Source organism: Coregonus lavaretus (assembly GCF_964263955.1).
Source record: "Coregonus lavaretus genome assembly, chromosome: 5".
Classification (NCBI taxonomy): Eukaryota; Metazoa; Chordata; class Actinopteri; order Salmoniformes; family Salmonidae; genus Coregonus; species Coregonus lavaretus.
In genome coordinates, this window is record NC_139992.1 from 855,748 (window position 1) to 879,415 (window position 23,668).

Below are 23,668 nucleotides of genomic sequence, written 5' to 3' on the forward strand. Positions count from 1 at the left end.
GACCTTACATTACTTTAGAGACGGCTTCTCTACAGTACAAATATATCCTGTACAATATGTTATTATTCCCCAATGTCCCTGTTCTGATATCTTCCCCTTGCTTGTTGTAAACATAGATAAACATGTAGACATATAGATATAGATATATAGATACACATGTAGACATATAGATATAGATATATAGATAAACATGTAGACATATAGATATAGATATATAGATAAACATGTAGACATATAGATAAACATGTAGACATATAGATATAGATATATAGATAAACATGTAGACATATAGATATAGATATATAGATAAACATGTAGACATATAGATATAGATATATAGATACACATGTAGACATATAGATATAGATATATAGATAAACATGTAGACATATAGATATAGATATATAGATACACATGTAGACATATAGATATAGATAAACATGTAGACATATAGATATAGATATATAGATAAACATGTAGACATATAGATATAGATATATAGATAAACATGTAGACATGGATATAGATATATAGATACACATGTAGACATATAGATATAGATATATAGATAAACATGTAGACATATAGATATAGATATATAGATAAACATGTAGACATATAGATATAGATATATAGATAAACATGTAGACAAAGACGATATGAAGATATGATATGGTCCTCTGTAGCTCAGCTGGTAGAGCACGGCGCTTGTAACGCCAGGGTAGTGGGTTCGATCCCCGGGACCATCCATACACAAAAAATGTATGCACGCATGACTGTAAGTCGCTTTGGATAAAAGCGTCTGCTAAATGGCATATTATTATTATAATAGATAAACAAACAACAAACATATTAAATTATAGAAAAGTTCTCGACAATAGAGAAAGCGTCGGTCAGGGACAGACAGACCCTACCCTCTGTATTCTCCCAGCCAGTGGGATCGCAGCCCTCAGATTCCACAAACCCTACCCTCTGTATTCTCCCGGCCAGTGGGATCGCAGCCCTCAGATTCCACAGACCCTACCCTCTGTATTCTCCCAGCCAGTGGGATCGCAGCCCTCAGATTCCACAGACCCTACCCTCTGTATTCTCCCAGCCAGTGGGATCGCAGCCCTCAGATTCCACAGACCCTACCCTCTGTATTCTCCCGGCCCGTGGGATCGCAGACCTCAGATTCCACAGACCCTACCCTCTGTATTCTCCCAGCCAGTGGGATCGCAGACCTCAGATTCCACAGACCCTACCCTCTGTATTCTCCCGGCCCGTGGGATCGCAGACCTCAGATTCCACAGACCCTACCCTCTGTATTCTCCCAGCCCTGAGATTCCACAGACCCTACCCTCTGTATTCTGGCCATTCACGCCAGCATGCCTCATTAGCGGCTCAGCTCAGATACAGTGCAGTTGGTTTAGACCGCACGGGGATCAGCTGGTTCAACACAGCGAGTGTGTCCCAAGTGGCACCCTATTCCCTATATAGTGCACTACTTTTGACCAGGACCCATTGGGCTAGTAGTGCACTATATAGGGAATAGGGTGCCATTTGGTAGGGACCCAGGGTGTCGTACAGAACACTCCTCCAGGTCCAGGCCTCCACTGAGCGGTTCCTGTTTTCCTTACAGGAGAGGAGTGCTGAGACAGTGTTTTCACTGCGCACAGAATAACATATGACTCAAGGTAGAAGGGTTATTTTAGAGGGAACTGGGGACTACAAACAGCACGTCCCCTTTGACAATCATCCATATAGAGGGAGGGAGGGAGGGAGGGAGGGAGGGAGGGAGGGAGGGAGGGTGGGAGGGAGGGAGGGAGGGTATTTTACATTTACATTACATATAGCCTCTATCAAACAGTCATAAATGTGAATTTAGTTTTCTCAGTCCCAAATGAATATATATATATATATATATATATATATATATATATATATATATATATATATATATATATATATATATATATATATATATATGCATATCAGGTTCTGACTATTGGTTCAGCCATATAGAGAGCAATAGTAATGTCGTCTTTTTGTAGGCACTAACTCCCCCATTGGACAAAGCCTATGGGGAACTGAATGGGATTTTATTTAGGGGTTTTGGATAAACGCAGAAAATAAGGTCTGTGGTAAACGGAAGCTTCGGATATGTTATACGTCAGCACAAAGACAACAGGAGCACTGTCTCCACTATTCCAGCACCATTTCAATTTAAACATTTAAACATCATCAAATCAGCAAGGCTATGTATGCTTAGTTTAATATACTGAAAACAACAAAGATACCAAAAACAATTTAGTACAATCAATGTTGTTAAATATCATGGTACTGATTTCTGTGTGTGTGTGTGTGTGTGTGTGTGTGCGCGTGCTTGTGTGCACGGGCAAGTCAAAAAAAATTTGGGGACTCAAATCTTATCTCTTGTAGATAAACACCATCCTCCTCTCTTTCATGTTGGCAAAATGGCTCCAGTGGCATGTATTCATGTATGCCAAGGGAAGCCCGGCTACCCCTAAAAAATCTACCAAGAAAAATATTAATATTTTTGTCTCTCTGTGTTTCATACTTGTCCTTCAGTTCGCAGGAGGCTGAATGTGTCTCACCGGAGAAAACATCCGAGCGGATGAAACAGCGCCCCCTCTGTCTCTGTATGGGTAGCGTGTCAAGGGAAGCCAGTTTGGATTTGGCTTCAGACCAATCACATCACAAGCCAAACGTCATTATTGACAGAAAAAAACTTGAACTGTTGCATCTCGTTGTGTTGTTGTCCTCCAGTAGCTAGCTAGCTAAAATCGGCCCCTTTCCTAAATTAGCCATGGGATGGGGATTTGGAATTGTGGTTTTACTTAATTCTCCGTATTGGCCAATGATTATAACTGTGATTCTGATCCAACCATTAATTCATACATTGTTGTGCCCCTGGAATGAGAGGATGGAAGTTCAACATGTAGCTAGATGTAGTATGCTAATGTTAACTAGCTGGACTGGCGTATCGTTACCCATGAAAGGAAGCTAGCAAGCAAGTATTTTAGCGGCCGAGGACAACAAATACTGAAAGCGTGTACTTTACGACAGTCATAGACCGTTTAGGCAACATGAAAGAGGAGGATGGCATTGGCGTTTTTCCACAAGTAGTCAACATGTTTTTTTCTACTTACATGCACACACACGCATAAATCAGTACCATGGATAAATCAGTAAATGGAAAATAAATAAAACATTGTTTAGAAGACAATTATTGTACCAAATAGAGAGAGAAGGAATAACTAAATATAAATAAATATTAACTAAAGCAAATTATATACAATTAACAATGGTGTGTGTAGTCTGTAATCAGTAGTGTGAGTGAGTGGATGCATAGAGGTGATAATGAGGTGTGTTGAACGGTGCCAAACAACCAATATCCAACAGTGTGTCTGCATGGAGAAAGTCTCCCCAATGAATGGGGGAAAGGTGTATTTATCCCTGGGACACACCCCCAGCCCAGGTGTATTTATCCCTGGGACACACCCCCAGCCCAGGTGTATTTATCCCTGGGACACACCCCAGCCCAGGTGTGTCCCATTTCTCTGACGACCCTCCCGGCTCCGCCCACCGACACCCTATTTGTATTTGTATTTATTAGGGATCCCCATTAGCTGCTGCCTCTTCCTGAGTTCCAAACATATTAAAGCACTTAGATTAAAACAAAATATAAAACAGTACATCATATGACATTATTACACCACTACCTATCTACAATACAAAATGTTTAATACCATCATACAACAATATCACAATGTGTGCGTGTGCATGTGTCTATACCCTTGTGTGTGTCTCTTCACAGTCCCCTGTTGTTCCATAAGGTGTATTTTTACCTGTTTAAAAAAAATCTGATTCTACTGCTTGCATCAGTTACCTGATGTGGAATAGAGTTCCATGTAGTCATGGCTCTATGTAGTACTGTGCGCCTCCCATAGTCTGTTCTGGACTGTGAAGAGACCTCTGGTGGCATGTCTTGTGGGGTATGCATGGGTTTCCGAGCTGTGTGATAGTAGTTTAAACAGACACCTCGGTACATTCAGCTTATCAATACTTCTTACAAAAACAAGCAGTGATGAAGTCAATCTCTCTGAGCCAGGAGAGACTGACATGCATGTCATTAATGTTAGCTCTCCGTGTACTTTTAAGGGCCAGCCGTGCTGCCCTGTTCTGAGCCAACTGCAATTTTTCCAAGACCCTCTTTGTGGCACTTGACCACACGACTGAACAGTAGTCCAGGTGCGACAAAACTAGGGCCTGTAGTATCTGCCTTGTTGATAGTGCTGTTAAGAAGGTAGAGCAGCACTTTATTATGGACAGACTTCTCCCCATCTTAGCTACTGTTGTATCAATATGTTTTGACCATGACAGTCTATAATCCAGGGTTACTACAAGCAGTTTAGTCTCCTCAACTTGCTCAAAATTTCTACATTTTTCATTACGAGATGTAGTTGAGGTTTAGGGTTTAGTGAATGATTTGACCCAAATACAATGCTTTTAGTTTTGGAAATATTCAGGACTAATTTATTCCTTGCCACCCATTCCGAAACTAACTGCAACTCTTTGTTCTCAACTGGCTTACCTGGTTAAATAAAGGTGAAATAAAAATAAAATAAAATATTTCAGTTGCTGTAGTGTATAGTGTTGAGTCATCCGCATACATAGACTCAAAGCCAGTGGCATGTCGTTAGTAAAGATGGAAAACAGTAAGGGGCCTAGACAGCTGCCCTGGGGAATTCCTGATTCTACCTGGATTATGTTTGAGAGGCTTCCATTAAAGAACACCCTCTGTGTTCTGTTAGACAAGGAACTCTTTATCCACATTATAGCAGGGGGTGTAAAGCCATAACACATACGTTTTTCCAACAGCAGACTATGATTGATAATGTCAAAAGCCGCACTGAAGTCTAACAAAACAGCCCCCACAATCTTTTTATCATCAATTTCTCTCAGCCAATCATCAGTCATTTGTGTAAGTGCTGTGCTTGTTGAATGTCCTTCTCTATAAGCTTGCTGAAAGTTTGTTGTCAATATGTTTACAGTAAAATAGCATTGTATCTGGTCAAATACCATTTTTTCCAATAGTTTACTAAGGGTTGGTAACAGGCTGATTGGTCGGCTATTTGAGCCAGTAAAGGGGGCTTTACTATTCTTAGGTAGCGGAATGACTTTTGCTTCCCTCCAGGCCTGGGGGCACACACATTCTAAATTACACATTCTAAATTACACATTCTAAATTACACATTCTAAATTGAAAATATGGCAAATATGGCAAACGAGAACAAAGAGAGAATTCGGCAGACAGAGTGGGAGGGTCGTCACAATATTTAGCTTACGTTGATTGGACTAAATTGTTTTTGGTATATTTTAGTTGTCACTGTATTAGACTAAGCAGAGGCGATTAGATGATGTTGAAATGTTGAAGTTGAAATGGTGCTGGAATAGTGGAGGCAGCTCTTGTTTTCTTTGCGACTTGCTGTAACTGTCCGTGGTTCTAAATCAATAGTTGTCCATTTGTAGCTTGTTTTTGGACACAGGTCCAGGAATGGCTAAAGCAGGGGTGTCAAACGTCCGGCCCGCGGGCCGGATCAGGCCCGCAAACGGGTTTAATCCGGCCCGCGAGATGATTTTGTAAAGTATAAAAATGCGCTGCAATTTTTCAATAAAATAAACGGCTGTTCCAATTGCGTCCACTGGATGGCGCAATAGCAATTGTGTTAAGCAAGCAAACTGTTTATACCGGGGCAGAGCAAGTAGGTCAAGTCTGTGTTTACTCACAGCCGAGACATCAGTGACGCTGCAGTGAAAGCTAGCTACCTCATTGCTAATGAAATCGCAGTGGCTTCAAAACCATTTAGTGAGGGTGAATTTGTAAAAACATGCATGATGAAGGCAGCGGAGATTGTGTGCCCTGAAAAGCGTCAGGCTTTTGTAAATATCAGCCTGACAAGAAACACAGTTGCAGACAGGATTTCCGATCTTTCAGTGGATTTGGACAGCCAGTTGAAGCAAAAAGTAAAGTCATTTATTGCGTTTTCAGTTGCAATTGATGAAAGCACGGACATTACAGATGTTGCACAACTGGCCATTTTCATCCGCGGAGTTGATGACACATTGACCGTCACCGAGGAGTTCGTGGAGTTGGTGCCGATGACAGATACAACGACAGCAGCTGATATTTTTACCGCACTCGTCGGCGCGCTGGACAGGGTCGGAGTGGACTGGTCCCGCGCTGTCAGCCTGGCTACAGATGGTGCGCCCTCAATGATCGGGGAAAAAAGCAGGCGTTGTGACAAAGTTCAGAGAGAAAGTGCAATCTGCAAATGGAGGACGTGATTTTTTGACTTTTCACTATTTTGCACCAGGAGGCTTTGTGTTGCAAGTCATTAAAGATGGATAACGTCATGAAGGTGGTCATCCAAACTGTTAATTTCATCCGATCCAGAAGCCTGAATCACCGTCAGTTTGACAGCCTTCTCAGAGAGAAAGACCACATCTATGGCCTGCCATACCACACTGAGGTAAGATGGTTAAGCCGAGGTGCTGTGCTGAGGCGTTTCTTTGATTTACGAGAAGAAATTGAACAGTTCATGGAAGAAAAGGAGTGTTAGAATTTCATTCCGCAGAATGGATGCAGGACCTTGCATTTATGGTGGATGTTACAGAGCACCTGAATAACTTGAACAAACAGCTGCAAGGGCGCAACAAAGTTGTCACGCAGTATTATGACAGCATACGTTCTTTCAAGTTGAAGCTGTCATTGTGGGAGACGCAACTTGCCGGTGGTGATGCAGCTCACTTCCCCTGTCTGAAAAATGTGTGCGCGACCCAACATGTGGCAGACATGAAGCGGTTCAAAGATAAAATAACGGGACTGTTACAGGAGTTTGAGCAACGCTTTCAGATTTTTGGTGAACTGGAGAAAGACTTCAAAGTTTTTTGCTCGCCATTCACCGTGAATCCCTCTGATCTGCCCGTCAGCATCCAACTTGAAATAATAGACTTGCAGTGTGACTCGGATTTGAAGGGCAAATTTGCCGCAGCTGGCTTGGACACATTTTATCAGAATCTCTTGCCAGGTTACCCCAACTTGACAGCCCTCGCTGCAAAACTGTTGTGCATGTTTGGAACCACATATCCCCGGTGATTTCACCCACGCACCGCTAATGTATGGCTCTGTCATACAGCATGCTTTTCATTTTTGTTTTCATTGGCTACCTAGCTAAAATGCTTGCTAACCTTGCATGGGAGTTTAGCTAGCTAGCTAAAATGCTTGCTAACCTTGCATGGGAGGTTAGCTACCTAGCTAAAATGCTTGCTAACCTTGCATGGGAGGTTAGCTAGCTAGTTAACGTGAACCTACTAGGCTACATCTAGGCTACATATTGAACTTCAATCGTCTCACGTCAGTGACACAATATATTAATTTATGGTTCGATCAGAATCGCCGTCATAATCATCGGCCTGTACAGCGAATTAAGTCAAATCCACAAATCCAAATCCACATCTTCATCCATGGCTTAGGAAAGGGCCGATTTAGCAAGCTAGCTACTGCAGTACATCAACACAAGCAGACCAGAAACAGACACATTTGTCTGACAATGATGACCTTTTCCTTAGGATGGGATTTGATTTGTGTTAAGCCAAATCCAAACTGGCCTCCCTTGGGAGGCGTTTTGCTGCGCCAGGACAACCCACAGTTGAGCTCAGCTCAAGCTGATTGGCTAATTATTTCAAAGGGAGGCCAAACGCTTGTTGGCATCAAACAATCAAATGCTACTGCGGGAACATGTCATACTCTTTTGTTCCAGACAGTATCAGATACATGGGCTACACATACTGAGACAGAGGGGCGCTGTTTCCCTCGCTCCAATGATTTCTCTGGTGAGATTCAGCCAATTGCGAATTGATGGAAAATTCGGAAAACACATATTTTTTTATTGGTCAAATATTTGGGGAAGCCTGGCTTTCCTTGGCATCCACTGGAGCAGGGTGGAAAAAAATTGCATTAAAACACGATTTAAATGTATTTTTTTGAACGGCTGTGGTCACCATTCATGTAACACATTAAATATATACATCAGACTGTATTGGGGAGCTATTTCATAGTTTTTTCACATTATTTTCCAATCTTTCAATCTTATAGCAACCCCCAACTTGGTGTGACTGTTATAGGCAGAGCAGACCATCCAATATGAGGCGTACAGAGAGAGAGCATGCCCCTATCCACATCGACGGAGCCGCTGTGGAGAAGGTGTAAAGCTTCAAGTTCCTCAGCGTACACATCACTGACAAACTGAAATGGTCCACCCACGCAGACAGTGTGGTGAAGAAGGCGCAACAGAACCTCTTCAACCTCAGGAGGCTGAAGAAATTTGGCTTGGCCCCTAAGACCTTCACAAACTTTTACAGATACACAATTGAGAGCATCCTATCGGGCTGTATCACCGCCTGGTACGGCAACTGCACCGCCCGCAACTGCAGGGCTCTCCAGAGGGTGGTGCAGTCTGCCAAACGCATCACCGGGGGCAAACTACCCGCCCTCCAGGACACCTACAGCACCCGATGTCACAGGAAAGCCAAAAAGATAATCAAGGACATCAACCACCCAAGCCACTGCCTGTTCACCCCACTATCATCCAGAAGGCGAGGTCAGCACAAGTGCATCAAAGCTGGGACAGAGAGACTGAAAAACATATTCTATCTCAAGGCCATCAGACTGTTAAATAGCCATCTCTCCCTCTCTCCCTCCCATCCCGGAGGACCTGAGCCCTAGGACCATGCCTCAGGACTACCTGGCCTGATGACTCCTGGCTGTCCCCAGTCCACCTGGTCGTGCTGCTGCTCCAGTTTCCACTCTTCTGCCTGCGGCTATGGAACCCTGACCTGTTCACCGGACGTGCTGCCTTGTCCCAGACCTGCTGTTTTCAACTCTCTCTCTGTACCGCACCTGCTATTTCAACCTCTAAATGCCCGGCTATGAAAAGCCAAGTGACGTTTCCTCCTGATGTACTGACCTGTTGCAACCTCTACAACCACTGGGATTATTATTTGACCCTGCTGGTCATCTATAAACGTTTGAACATCTTGGAGAAAAATCTGGCCTTAATGGCCATGTACTGTTATAATCTCCACCCGACACAGCCAGAAGGGGACTGGCCACCCCTCAGAGCCTGGTTCCTCTCTAGGTTTCTTCCTAGGTTTCTGCCTTTCTAGGGAGTTTTTCCTAGCCACCGTGCTTCTACATCTGCATTGCTTGCTCTACTGTATCTTAGTCCATGTCGCTCTATCATTGCTGGGCCATAAATGTATATATTCTTAAATCCATTCCTTACTTAGATTTGTGTGTATTGGGTATATGTTGTGAAATTGTTAGATATTACTAGAATAGGCTAGGCGATAGGCCTATATTTCATTTTATCATGGCATCTAACCTGATTGGATACCCCTAACCTACCGAACGAGCGCGCTACAGCGCAAAGCCCGCCACACGATCTCCAGCCCAGACCACCCATTCCACCATCCCAGGGGCTATCACCATTATGAACAACTCCCCATATGGGCAGGTGTGTGGTGGGGTGGGATGGGAGGGTAGGAAAGGTATTTGTCGGAGAGGGGTGGAGAGGGTTCGACGTTATATTAGGAGAGCAAGGGAGAGGGTTTAGAGGGTTCGACTTTATATTAGGAGAGCAAGGGAGAGGGGTGGAGAGGGTTTGACTTTATATTAGGAGAGCAAGGGTTCTACTCTTAAAAGTTCCACTTATTTTATTTTTTTGTGTTTTTAAATAAAAATAATAATAAAAATAGCCAATTACTTTGTTCTTTTTGACATCTCTCATGCCATATTCCCATTGCTAACGTTATAGTTATTGCTATTACATTGCTATAGTTTCTGTAGTCTGGTGACCAGTTAGTATATGAAAAGAAAGAGGAACCACGGACTGGTAGAGCTGGGGACACCAGGTGGGTGCAGTAATGATCAAGTAGAACAGAAAAACAGCAATACTCAGACACGGACCATTGGCGCTATCCTCTAAATTCCACTAGGGCAAAATTACTAACTGATAACACAATTCATGTTTGTATTTACATCATGTAATGTAGTGCTCCGTAGAAAGTACATTTATTGGCTAATTGTAGCGAGCTTTTCCCCAAAAGTTCCGCTAGCTAGCAAATTATTCTGTGTAAATCATGTCCAGTCTGCTGTAGAACTCGACGCTGTGTAAAACGGAAAGTCGTTGTACTGAACCGGACTATGGCGTAACTTTTACAAAATCGGTATCCCTTCTAGCCATCACCACCAGTTCCTTCTCTGTATGTTCTTAGGTGGAAATCAGCAACCTGGGGCCACTTCCTGTGGAAATTGCGCCTCTCTGTGGTGAAAGGATGTAGTACCAGAAGGAAGCGCGTTAGATATGCCTTTCGACGGCGTCCTCCGAGGGTCAAACATTCTTCATACCGGATTAATAGAACAATCGCGTTTGTTGGTCGAGAACGAGGCGAGCAGAAGTCTGGGTGAAGACGAGGTTGAGTAGACTCGTTTTGAATTTCCAATCCTTGTCCCCCATACCCTCAACGCTGTAGCTACACAGTCAGACTAGACAGGGCTATGTAAAGAGGGAGACTATCCTAAATCAGGAGAATTGTTTGACTCAACTGGATATTGTCCGTCTTTACTAGCTAGGCTAGCCAACAAGCTAACGTTGGTTAGCTTTGCTACACAGACATTTTAATCCAACATGGCGCTTTAAAGAATGCTTTTTGACCAAGACCAGGGATGATGCTTTGTTTGGGTGGTTAGGAAGCTCTGCTCCTGCAATCAAGCAAAAACAATCACAAACTACTCTTATAGAAATACCCCCAGAGTCGAGCATTGAATAAACCGTCTTCCTGCACCATCTGTCTTTGTTATTTTTAACTAGCTAGCGATCTAGATCCAGTGACCATTCTGAAAATGGCAATGAATGGATTTGCAATTACAATACTGATTGATGATGATGATGACACTTGCACCCATTAAATACCTGTACCAGGTCACTCTAATAATGTTACATTGGTTTGTTTATGTAGCTAGTTAGCTGACTGTCTGCTCGGGAGATGGAGGAGCAGGAGAGAGCTATGGAAGATGATGCTTTGGACTCAAAGCCTCCACTGACCACTGAAGAGGATGAGCCCAAACACACAGACCTCCATGGGTCTCATATCACTGAAACACAACAGGTGGGACTTGACCCTAGGAGTTGGTGGGACTTGACCCTAGGAGTTGGTGGGACTTGACCCTAGGAGTTGGTGGGACTTGACCCTGGGAGTTGGTGGGACTTGACCCTGGGAGTTGGTGGGACTTGACCCTAGGAGTTGGTGGGACTTGACCCTAGGAGTTGGTGGGACTTGACCCTAGGAGTTGGTGGGACTTGACCCTAGGAGTTGGTGGGACTTAAACCTATGAGTTGGTACGACTCAAACCTATAAGTTGCAAAATGATTTGTGATAAGAAAAAGTAATACAATGCAGATATCAGGAGACCAAATCAATGGATATTAGCATAGTCACATGCATGTAAAGTATTGTATTGTGTTCCAGGAGCCCAGTGAACCTGCACCTGAAGACAATGAGACAAAGCGACAGTCCTCAGAGCTGCTTGTTATCAACAGCCTAGCACCTCCAGACAGCTGGGAAACAGTCCACACTGATACCAGACCTGAGGAACTGACAAAGACAGAAACGCTCATACTGTCACAGACAGAGAATCAGGCAGCGATGCAGACACAGGACCAGACACAGACATTATCACAGACAGAGAATCAGGCAGCGATGCAGACACAGGACGAGACACAGACATTATCACAGACAGAGAATCAGGCAGCGATGCAGACACAGGACGAGACACAGACATTATCACAGACAGAGAATCAGGCAGCGATGCAGACACAGGACGAGACACAGACATTATCACAGAGAGAGAATCAGGCAGCGATGCAGACACAGGACCAGACACAGACATTATCACAGACAGAGAATCAGGCAGCGATGCAGACACAGGACCAGACACAGACATTATCACAGACAGAGAATCAGGCAGCGATGCAGACACAGGACGAGACACAGACATTATCACAGACAGATGAGTTCATCATACTCGATCAGAACGGACAGCCCCTGCAGTGTGAACGCATGGTGAGTAGAGAGGGTTTCACAAGAGCACAGAAACAGGTCCAGGCAGCTGCCAAAAGGTATCCTGGTGATCCCAGATCTGTTTGTGCTGACTAGCCAACATGTTATAGCCTAGTTGGCTGGTCAGCACAAACAGATCTGGCAGCACCAGGCAAGACTAGTCATTTCGTTTTTTTTTTGTTCCATGGTTCTCATACACAGTCTATGAACTGTTATGTTTACGGTCTTTGTGTACCCTGAACATCTTTGCTCAACCTAGGTGCTAGTGAGCGGTCAGTCGGACAACGGAGAGATGTATGTTATCCCCTCTACTCAGCTAGGAGGGGCTCAAGTGTTACTGCCCAGAGGACAACTGCTGGACATCATAGACCCTACAGGTATTGTTAACCTGGGACTCACCTGCTTCTACAGAGACCATCACCCTATTCCCTATATAGCGCACTGTGTTTGACCAGAGCTGGCCTACAAATGACTTCAGTTCAGACTGACGTATGGAGCGATCGACAGAGCAGCGGAATTCAATTCAGGATGAGTCATCAGGCAAACAGAATTCTGCATTTCTGACGTTCCCTCAGGAAATATATTAGTTATTCTATTTCTTGTTAGACAGTGTCAAGGAATTTGAACAGAAATTGATTAAATTCCTTGTACAGTGTTGGTGTCACATCATTGAATAGAACACTATCTCTACCACAGGAGGCTGCTGAGGGGAGGACGGCTCATAATGATGGCCGGAACGGAGCAAATGGAACGGCATCAAACACCCGGAGAACATCTGTTTGATGTACTTGATACCGTTCCACTGATTCCGCTCCAGTCATTACCACGAGCCCGTCCTCCCCAATTAAGGTGCCACCAACCTCCTGTGATCTCTATAGTTGGTGTATTAAGTTGAGATTGTCTGGTCTGTTTAGGCTCCTGTGGGGAGAATACTGCTGATGAGGAAGAGCTTCACACCATCACGTTAACGGCGGTTACTGATGACAGCAGCAGTTTGACCACAGTAACATCGGCTGCAGCTAAGACCTCGGCACAGAGGTGGGCTCACTTCTTCTTAGTGTTACTCTCAGTAACTGTTTAAGGAAATTAGGTTAGTTTGACAATAGTTGTAACTGTTACTGTATTGTTGTGTTGTGTGTAGCTCTCAGGACTGTTTCACCTCTCCTCTGAAACCTCTCCCATCCAACGCCCCCAACTGGGCCCAGAGGCTTCATAACGCTGAGGTACGTATACCAACTGGGCCCAGAGGCTTCATAACGCTGAGGTACGTATACCAACTGGGCCCTGAGGCTTCATAATGCTGAGGTACGGGGGAGGGGGGGGTCAATGCATATAGTCCGGGTAGCCTTTTGATTAGCTGTTCAGGAGTCTTATGGCTTGGGGGTAGAAGCTGTTACGAAGCCTTTTGGACCTAGACTTGGCGCTCCGGTACCGCTTGCCGTGTGTTAGCAGAGAGAACAGTCTATGACTAGGGTGGCTGGAGTCTTTGACAATTTTTAGGGCCTTCCTCTGACACCGCCTGGTATAGAGGTCCTGGATGGCAGGAAGCTTGGCCCCAGTGATGTACTGGGCCGTACGCACTACCCTCTGTAGTGCCTTGCGGTCGGAGGCCGAGCAGTTGCCATACCAGGCGGTGATGCAACCAGTCAGGATGCTCTCGATGGTGCAGCTGTAGAACCTTTTTGAGGATCTGAGAACCCATGCCAAATCTTTTCAGTCTCCTGAGGGGGAATAGGCGTTGTCGTGCCCTCTTCACGACTGTCTTGGTGTGTTTGGAACATGACAGTTTGTTGGTGATGTGGACACCAAGGAACTTGAAGCTCTCAACCTGCTCCACTACAGCCCCGTTGATGAGAATGGGGGCGTGCTCGGCCCTCCTTTTCCTGTAGTCCACATTCATCTCCTTTGTCTTGATCACGTTGAGGGAGAGGTTGTTATCCTGGCACCACACGGCCAGGTCTCTGACCTCCTCCCTATAGGCTGTCTCATCGGTGATCAGGCCTACCACTGTTGTGTCGTCAGCAAACCTAATGATGGTGTTGGAGTCGTGCTTGGCCACGCAGTCGTGGGTGAACAGGGAGTACAGGAGGGGGCTGAGCATGCACCCTTGTGGGGCCCCCGTGTTGAGGATAAACGTGGCAGATGTGTTGTTACCTACCCTTACCACCTGGGGGCGGCCCGTCAGGAAGTCCAGGATCCAGTTGCAGAGGGAGGTGTTTAGTCCCAGGGTCCTTAGTGATGAGCTTTGAGGGCACTATGGTGTTGAACGCAGAGCTGTAGTCAATGAACAGCATTCTCACGTAGGTGTTCCTCTTGTCCAGGTGGGAAAGGGCAGTGTGGAGTGCAACATCCCTAACACATGTTCACACCCTAACACATGGCTTTGTAGCCTGAGGATGCTAACAAGAAAGGATTGTGATCGTTAGCATCCTCAGGCTTATGGCTTTGCACATTTATGGAAAGGAATGGCCTCAACAGTCATCCATGTTGACTCTTCTTGTCTCCTCCCCCCTCCCTCCCTCTCTCTCTCTCTCTCCTCCCCCCTCCCTCTCTCTCTCTCCTCCCCCCTCCCTCTCTCTCTCTCCTCCCCCCTCCCTCTCTCTCTCCTCCCCCCTCCCTCTCTCTCTCTCCTCCCCCTCCCTCTCTCTCTCTCCTCCCCCCTCCCTCTCTCTCTCTCCTCCCCCCTCCCTCTCTCTCTCCTCCCCCCTCCCTCCCTCTCTCTCCTCCCCCCTCCCTCCCTCTCTCTCCTCCCCCCTCCCTCTCTCTCTCTCTCTCTCCTCCCTCCCTCCCTCTCTCTCTCCTCTCTCCTCCCCCCTCCCTCTCTCTCTCTCTCTCTCTCTCTCTCCCCCCTCCCTCTCTCTCTCTCTCCCCCTCCCTCTCTCTCTCTCTCTCTCTCTCTCTCTCCTCCCCCTCCCTCTCTCTCTCTCTCTCCTCCCCCCTCCCTCTCTCTCCTCCCCCCTCCCCTCTCTCTCTCTCTCCTCCCCCCTCCCTCTCTCTCCTCCCCCTCCCTCTCTCCTCCCTCTCTCTCTCTCCTCCCCCTCCCTCCCTCTCTCTCCTCCCTCTCTCTCTCTCTCTCTCTCTCTCTCTCTCTCTCTCTCTCTCTCTCTCTCTCTCTCTCTCTCTCTCTCTCTCTCTCTCTCTCTCTCTCTCTCTCTCTCTCTCTCTCTCTCTCTCTCTCTCTCTCTCTCTCTCTCTCTCTCTCCCGGAGCAGAAGATCGGGGACTCGTACCGTGGCTACTGTAACACAGACACGGAGCTTGAGGCCATCCTCCTGCTCCACAAGCAGCAGACCAACAGTGTGTTTGGGACGCGCCAGTCCCCCTCCCCTGCCAAGCCTGCCAGCCGTCTGATGTGGAAGTCACAATACGTACCCTACGATGGCATCCCTTTTGTCAATGCAGGTATACAGTCACAGTACTGGTTAGTACCCTACGATGGCGTCCCTTTTGTCAAGGCAGGTATACAATCACAGTAACAGTTGTTAAGAGACATGATAACACTTTAGACACATTGTAAAGGCTCACAGGGCGTCTTGACATTTTGCTGGTTATTGTCATGCAAAAGCCTGCCGGTCTCACGGTAATTGACCGTTAATTAACATAAACATGTTTAGCATCACCAGGCCTCAACGCATACAAGCTGCATACAAGATGCATACAAGCTGCATACAAGCTGCGTACAAGCTGCGTACAAGCTGCATTCAAGCTGCATACAAGATGCATACAAGCTGCGTACAAGCTGCATACAAGCTGCATTCAAGCTGCATTCAAGCTGCATTCAAGCTGCATACAAGCTGCATACAAGCTGCATACAAGCTGCATACAAGCCGCTGCCTTTGGAACATCTACATTAAAAATATATAATATATCAATTTAATATACATCATAACAACAAATCCAATATTTATTTTAGTCAGGTCTAAAGAGACATTATGATATGAAGATGTATTTCAGAAGAACAGAATATGAGTTGGCCTACTGTATGTTATCTGGCTGTGCTCCATGCCATAGGCGGTAGGCTTGTTCATTTAGCAGACAAGATAATGCTTGTAAGTCCCAAGCCACTATTTTATATTATATGATTTTATAGTAAGAACAATATAATTCAACTTATCTGAATAAAATAGAAACCATATTTTTCCTATTCTGGTGCGAGAATGCGCGCATATGAAGTGGCTATATTGAGCGTAAAAGTGATCATTTAAAACAGGTCCTACATGCTAGATTTAGAGTTATTTGGCAACTTTAGTTGCTACAAACCTTAGAATGTGCTAGAAATCAAAAGATATTTGGGCTGTATGATGCGACGACAGGCTATTGATGATTTGAGAAAGGCGGGGGGAAAAAGCTTGTGCTCTGTTCCTTGCCTCAGGCTGCACAGCTTGTTCTCTCATCAAGTGATCATATTTTCACCCATCAGACTATTGTCAATTTAATCTTGTCTTTACTAATATGTAAAATTAGTTTAGATTTAGAATGGCCCATTATCCAATGGGCAGGAACAGGGGCAGGGGAAAACAGACATGTCATCCATATGTACTGGAGAAGCGAATGGAGGCCACTTTCCCGCCGGTATGTTTTTGACTCATGTTGGGTAGGCTACTCTGGTCAGTTCGCTGTGCCACAGGTGATATTCCGCCCAAAGCTCTGTATGCCATGGGCTCTCCAACCCTGTTCCTCCAGCTACCCAGTACTCTGTATGCCATGGGCTCTCCACCCTGTTCCTGCAGCTACCCAGTACTCTGTATGCCATGGGCTCTCCAACCCTGTTCCTCCAGCTACCCAGTACTCTGTATACCATGGGCTCTCCAACCCTGTTCCTCCAGCTACCCAGTACTCTGTATGCCATGGGCTCTCCAACCCTGTTCCTCCAGCTACCCAGTACTCTGTATGCCATGGGCTCTCCAACCCTGTACCTCCAGCTACCCAGTACTCTGTATGCCATGGGCTCTCCAACCCTGTTCCTCCAGCTACCCAGTACTCTGTATGCCATGGGCTCTCCAACCCTGTTCCTCCAGCTACCCAGTACTCTGTATGCCATGGGCTCTCCAACCCTGTTCCTGCAGCTACCCAGTACTCTGTATGCCATGGGCTCTCCAACCCTGTTCCTCCAGCTACCCAGTACTCTGTATACCATGGGCTCTCCAACCCTGTTCCTCCAGCTACCCAGTACTCTGTATGCCATGGGCTCTCCAACCCTGTTCCTCCAGCTACCCAGTACTCTGTATGCCATGGGCTCTCCAACCCTGTTCCTGTATCTACCCAGTACTCTGTATGCCATGGGCTCTCCAACCCTGTTCCTCCAGCTACCCAGTACTCTGTATGCCATGGGCTCTCCAACCCTGTTCCTGCAGCTACCCAGTACTCTTTATGCTATGGGCTCTCCAACCCTGTTCCTCCAGCTACCCAGTACTCTGTATGCCATGGGCTCTCCAACCCTGTTCCTGTAGCTACCCAGTACTCTGTATGCCATGGGCTCTCCAACCCTGTTCCCCCAGCTACCCAGTACTCTGTATGCCATGGGCTCTCCAACCCTGTTCCTCCAGCTACCCAGTACTCTGTATGCCATGGGCTCTCCAACCCTGTTCCTCCAGCTACCCAGTACTCTGTATGCCATGGGCTCTCCAACCCTGTTCCTCCAGCTACCCAGTACTCTGTATGCCATCTCTGTATGCCATGGGCTCTCCAACCCTGTTCCTCCAGCTACCCAGTACTCTGTATGCCATGGGCTCTCCAACCCTGTTCCTCCAGCTACCCAGTACTCTGTACGCCATGGGCTCTCCAACCCTGTTCCTCCAGCTACCCAGTACTCTGTACGCCATGGGCTCTCCAACCCTGTCCCTCCAGCTACCCAGTACTCTGTATGCCATGGGCTCTCCAACCCTGTTCCTCCAGCTACCCAGTACTCTGTATGCCATGGGCTCTCCAACCCTGTTCCTCCAGCTACCCAGTACTCTGTATGCCATGGGCTCTCCAACCCTGTTCCTCCAGCTACCCAGTACTCTGTATGCCATGGGCTCTCCAACCCTGTTCCTGTATCTACCCAGTACTCTGTATGCCATGGGCTCTCCAACCCTGTTCCTCCAGCTACCCAGTACTCTGTATGCCATGGGCTCTCCAACCCTGTTCCTCCAGCTACCCAGTACTCTGTATGCCATGGGCTCTCCAACCCTGTTCCTGCAGCTACCCAGTACTCTGTATGCTATGGGCTCTCCAACCCTGTTCCTCCAGCTACCCAGTACTCTGTATGCCATGGGCTCTCCAACCCTGTTCCTGTAGCTACCCAGTACTCTGTATGCCATGGGCTCTCCAACCCTGTTCCTGTATCTACCCAGTACTCTGTATGCCATGGGCTCTCCAACCCTGTTCCTCCAGCTACCCATTACTCTGTATGCCATGGGCTCTCCAACCCTGTTCCTCCAGCTACCCAGTACTCTGTACGCCATGGGCTCTCCAACCCTGTTCCTCCAGCTACCCAGTACTCTGTACGCCATGGGCTCTCCAACCCTGTCCCTCCAGCTACCCAGTACTCTGTATGCCATGGGCTCTCCAACCCTGTTCCTCTAGCTACCCAGTACTCTGTACGCCATGGGCTCTCCAACCCTGTTCCTCCAGCTACCCAGTACTTAATTTGGGAAACCAAGTGAAATCTGTTTGTGAACATCGATAGCAACATGTTTTCACAACGAAACATATTTCATTAAACTGTTGACAGCCCCTCTCTCTCTGCGCGCTGGAGAAAGGAATGAAGGAGAGAAGGGAGGAGATGGAATCTCACGGTGGTGAGATATTCTGACGCTAAAGGTCATGTGTCAGTCTACTAATGATGGTGAGTTGTGTAGGCTACTACAAAGGCAATGTACAGAGGGCATCAGAGGAGATTACCGTGACTCAACGGTCATCCAGATGTTTACTGCGGTCATGACTCATGACTGCCCCCGTGTGGCCTCAACAGTCCAACTCATACATGCTTATAACATTATACCTGCAGGCTTTAAGGAAAGTGTTACCAAAGTATTCTACTCCAATGTAATAACTGTGTCCATATGAATGAAAGGTATGGTTTCCTAGGTCATATTCTGCGTTATTTACATTTACATTTGACTCATTTTAGCAGACGCCCTTCTCCAGAGCGACTTACAGTCAGTGAGTGCATACGTTTATAATACCGTGTACTAGCACTGTGGACCCTGGTCAAAAGATGTGCACTAAATAGGGAATGGGGTGCCGTACTAGCACTGTGGACCCTGGTCAAAAGATGTGCACTAAATAGGGAATGGGGTGCCGTACTAGCACTGTGGACCCTGGTCAAAAGATGTGCACTAAATAGGGAATGGGGTGCCGTACTAGCACTGTGGACCCTGGTCAAAAGATGTGCACTAAATAGGGAATGGGGTGCCGTACTAGCACTGTGGACCCTGGTCAAAAGATGTGCACTAAATAGGGAATGGGGTGCCGTACTAGCACTGTGGACCCTGGTCAAAAGATGTGCACTAAATAGGGAATGGGGTGCCGTACTAGCACTGTGGACCCTGGTCAAAAGATGTGCACTAAATAGGGAATGGGGTGCCGTACTAGCACTGTGGACCCTGGTCAAAAGATGTGCACTAAATAGGGAATGGGGTGCCGTACTAGCACTGTGGACCCTGGTCAAAAGATGTGCACTAAATAGGGAATGGGGTGCCGTACTAGCACTGTGGACCCTGGTCAAAAGATGTGCACTAAATAGGGAATGGGGTGCCGTACTAGCACTGTGGACCCTGGTCAAAAGATGTGCACTAAATAGGGAATGGGGTGCCGTACTAGCACTGTGGACCCTGGTCAAAAGATGTGCACTAAATAGGGAATGGGGTGCCGTACTAGCACTGTGGACCCTGGTCAAAAGATGTGCACTAAATAGGGAATGGGGTGCCGTACTAGCACTGTGGACCCTGGTCAAAAGATGTGCACTAAATAGGGAATGGGTTGCTGTACTAGCACTGTGGACCCTGGTCAAAAGATGTGCACTAAATAGGGAATGGGGTGCCGTACTAGCACTGTGGACCCTGGTCAAAAGATGTGCACTAAATAGGGAATGGGTTGCTGTTTGGGACGCGACCCACGTCTCCTTTCTCCATCTGTCTCCAGGCAGTAGAGCTGTAGTGATGGAGTGTCAGTATGGCCCAAGGAGGAAAGGCCTCCAGCCCAAGAAGACTGCAGAGCAGACCATCAGTCAGAACGTTGATTACAAAGCCACATGTCCTGCCAGGTACACAATCACACACACACACACTCAAACCCCATCCACATCTACGCTGACAAACAAAATGCTACCAACTCTGTGGACATGCCATAAGAGCTGTGTGTAAAGGTAGTATTTCTGACATTGCTCTCATTCTTTCAGGATCTATATCAAGAAGGTGTGTAAGTTTCCGCAGTACCGGGTGCCGACGGACCCGAACGTAGACAAGAGGGTTGTTCGGCAAGAGCAGGAGAAGGCCTTTTTCAACCTCCGGAAGACCCTGTGGGACGTGGGCGGAGTCCTGAGGTATTGATTGATTGATTGATTGATTCTGCTATTTGTACGTGATTTGATATATTTATATATTATTAAAGCGTCTTGCAGATGCCCAGCCCATATGGGCTAATAAGACTCTGAATGTTTAAATAAGTAAACCTTCTAGTTGACTGATATGTGTAGCTACATCTGTTCCTTTGTTCTTTCTCTGGTTTACCAGGTACTACATGCAGCTTCCCACCCAGAAAGCTCACCTCTACCATGACATGGAGGCTCTCCTCCCACCTCCTCCTCCAGACCTCCTCTTCCTCCCCATGGAGGAGGAGGTGGAGGAGGAGGAGGAGGAGGAGGAGGAGAGGGGATGTGTCTGTGATGGAGGTGTGGAGGATGGTGGAACCATGCCATCTCGCCTCCACCCCAGGGTGGCAGAGAAAATCAGGGAGTTGGTGGATCAGGGATATCATCAGGTGTACCAGGTCCGCAAACAGCTCAGGTAAGGAGGACCTCAGGGGGCCGTATGTATCAAACAGCTCAGAGTAGGAGCTGATTTAGGATTAGTTTTGCATTTTAGGCTGCGTTTACACAGGCAGCCCACTTCTGATATTTTGCCACTAATTGGGCTGCCTGTGTAAACGCAGCCAAAGATGACAGCCAATAAGATTCACTCTGAGAGACACATGACGCATACAGCCCAGGATCACACTGGATGCACAGGTCGTCATGGTCCCCAGTATTACCACTATCCCTGGCGCTAACCTGTCTTCCTGTTTCCTATCCTGCCAGGCGGTTTGTGGAGCGGGAGATGTTTAAATCAGAGGAGGTCCCAGAGAGACATAACCTCTGCTACTTCCCCACCGTCAATGACATAAAGAACCACATCCATGAGGCCCAGAAGACCTTGCAGCAGGCTGGGGTCATCACTGACGTAACACAGGTAACTAGGAAGACCTTCCAGCAGGCTGGGGTCACCACTGATTTTAACACAGGTAACTAGGAAGACCTTCCAGCAGGCTGGGGTCATCACTGATTTTAACACAGGTAACTAGGAAGACCTTCCAGCAGGCTGGGGTCACCACTGATTTTAACACAGGTAACTAGGAAGACCTTCCAGCAGGCTGGGGTCACCACTGATTTTAACACAGGTAACTAGGAAGACCTTGCAGCAGGCTGGGGTCACCACTGATTTTAACACAGGTAACTAGGAAGACCTTCCAGCAGGCTGGGGTCACCCTGCTTCTTATCTGTTTTTCCCAGCTCTTTCAGCTAAAACTTGTTGTTCTCCATTTGTCACGCCTGATGTTCGCTGCCTCACCTCAGTGGACTGAAGTGGACCCAATGACTGAGACTGTGACTCTGACCCTCACACCAGCCCCTGCTAAAGGTAGTGACGTTGCATGTCGCTTCGAGTCCCAATAGTTATCCGACTAGCTCGGTTTCTTACGGTGTTTATTCCGTCCAGGTGCCCTCCAGAGAGTAGCAGTGTTGGAGGGGAGCGACACGTTATCGCCTGAGGCCGTACAACTCTTCAGCTCTCTGACGTCCCTGCAGCCCAAGATCTTTGCCCAGCTACAGGTGACGTTCTGCATGTGTCTTACACACCTGATTAATCCCTATCCAATTTTTAATCGAATCGGACAGAATGATATGTCTGTGTTTCTTAGTCACTCAGCAAACAAACTGTCTGTTTTATTTCCAGGGCATCCAGCGCCAACCAGGCCTGTGTTCTTTCGATGGAGGTCTGTCTCAGTTGTCTAAAGTCACAGACTCCCTGGAGCTGCCCAGCACCTCACCCCCTCAGTTCCTCCAGTCCAGCCCTTCCCAGGGGGAAGCTATGGCCCTGGCTGACCCCTCAGTGGTTCTGGGCATGGGTCAGGTGGTCGTGGTGTCATCGTTAGGGGACGGCCAGGTGGTCAGCGTGTCATCGTTAGGGGACGGACAGGTGGTCAGCGTGTCATCTCTAGGGGACGGGAGTGTGGGGACACACCAGATACTGTTGGAGGACGGACAGACCATCCCTGTCCAGATAGTTTCCCCTGCTACTATTGGTGAGACAGTCAGGAGTTGACCTGAGATATTGCTGCTGTAGACTTCCTGTGGTGTGTCTGTCTGCATCCCAAATGGCACCCTATTCCGTATATAGTGCACTACTATTGATGAGAGCCCTGATCAAAAGTATTGCACAATATAGAAAATAGGATTCAGTTTGGGATGCAGAGAGTCTCGGGAGTAGGGAGCCATGATGACTGGGTAAACGACAGATCACAGGCTGAGAGTCAGGAGTAGGTATCCATGATGACTGGGCAGACGACAGATCACAGGCTGAGAGTCAGGAGTAGGTATCCATGATGACTGGGCAGATGACAGATCACAGGCAGAGTGTCTCAGGAGTAGGTATCCATGATGACTGGGTAAACGAGAGTCTGACTTGTTTTTTCTCTTCCTGTTGCTGTGTTCTATTCCTCAGCCGTGACCAGTCCAGAGGAGGTCAAGGAGGAGGAGGTCAAGGAGGAGGAGGTCACTGTCAACCCTGTAGATTGACACCCGCCTGGGGTGTGCCGTACTCCAGGGTGTACTTAAGCCCTCACAGGGGCACGTTACATCTTTACTGTATACTAACTGTAAGAGGGGTTGGTTTTACCTCAGGACTGTCATGTTTATTGATCACGTTTATTGGACAATTGACTGAAAATGCAATTAATGCAGTGTTTTCTGCATGTTATGTTTTTTTTATATCATCATGAGGAACTTATTTGCCATCTCGCTTTAAAATCATGGAATCCAACGAATCTTGTATAATTATTAATTTAAAAATGACAACTACAAGAGCCGTGGGTGTAAAAAGTTGATATCATGTGTATATATTAGTGCAAAGGCAATGTAGTCTTTTTAATAGTGTTTCTAACCCTGTTGCATAGTCTTCTGAGATGATCATGTAATTGTACTTCAGTGGGCTACCACTCGACTCATTAAAGCTGATAAAGCTTTA

At 46.8% G+C, this 23,668-nt stretch overlaps 1 protein-coding gene across 2 annotated transcripts; it reads left to right on the top strand.

The window, feature by feature from the left end:
* Positions 1 to 10,498: 10,498 nt before the first annotated feature.
* Positions 10,499 to 23,668, top strand: carf (calcium responsive transcription factor). 2 transcript variants are annotated; one of them, XM_084161067.1, is made up of 16 exons: positions 10,505 to 10,541; positions 11,086 to 11,235; positions 11,596 to 11,928; positions 11,983 to 12,189; positions 12,446 to 12,563; positions 13,101 to 13,224; positions 13,328 to 13,409; positions 15,398 to 15,587; positions 20,313 to 20,433; positions 20,569 to 20,712; positions 20,903 to 21,175; positions 21,466 to 21,616; positions 22,000 to 22,063; positions 22,142 to 22,254; positions 22,379 to 22,727; positions 23,147 to 23,668. In XM_084161067.1, the coding sequence occupies exons 2-16, from the start codon at positions 11,113 to 11,115 to the stop codon at positions 23,218 to 23,220; spliced, it is 2,466 nt and encodes an 821-aa protein (XP_084017193.1). In that variant the 5' UTR covers positions 10,505 to 10,541; positions 11,086 to 11,112; the 3' UTR covers positions 23,221 to 23,668. The 2 variants fall into 2 exon arrangements, with proteins under 2 accessions (XP_084017192.1, XP_084017193.1); XM_084161066.1 differs by having other exon boundaries at positions 10,499 to 10,541; positions 11,596 to 12,189.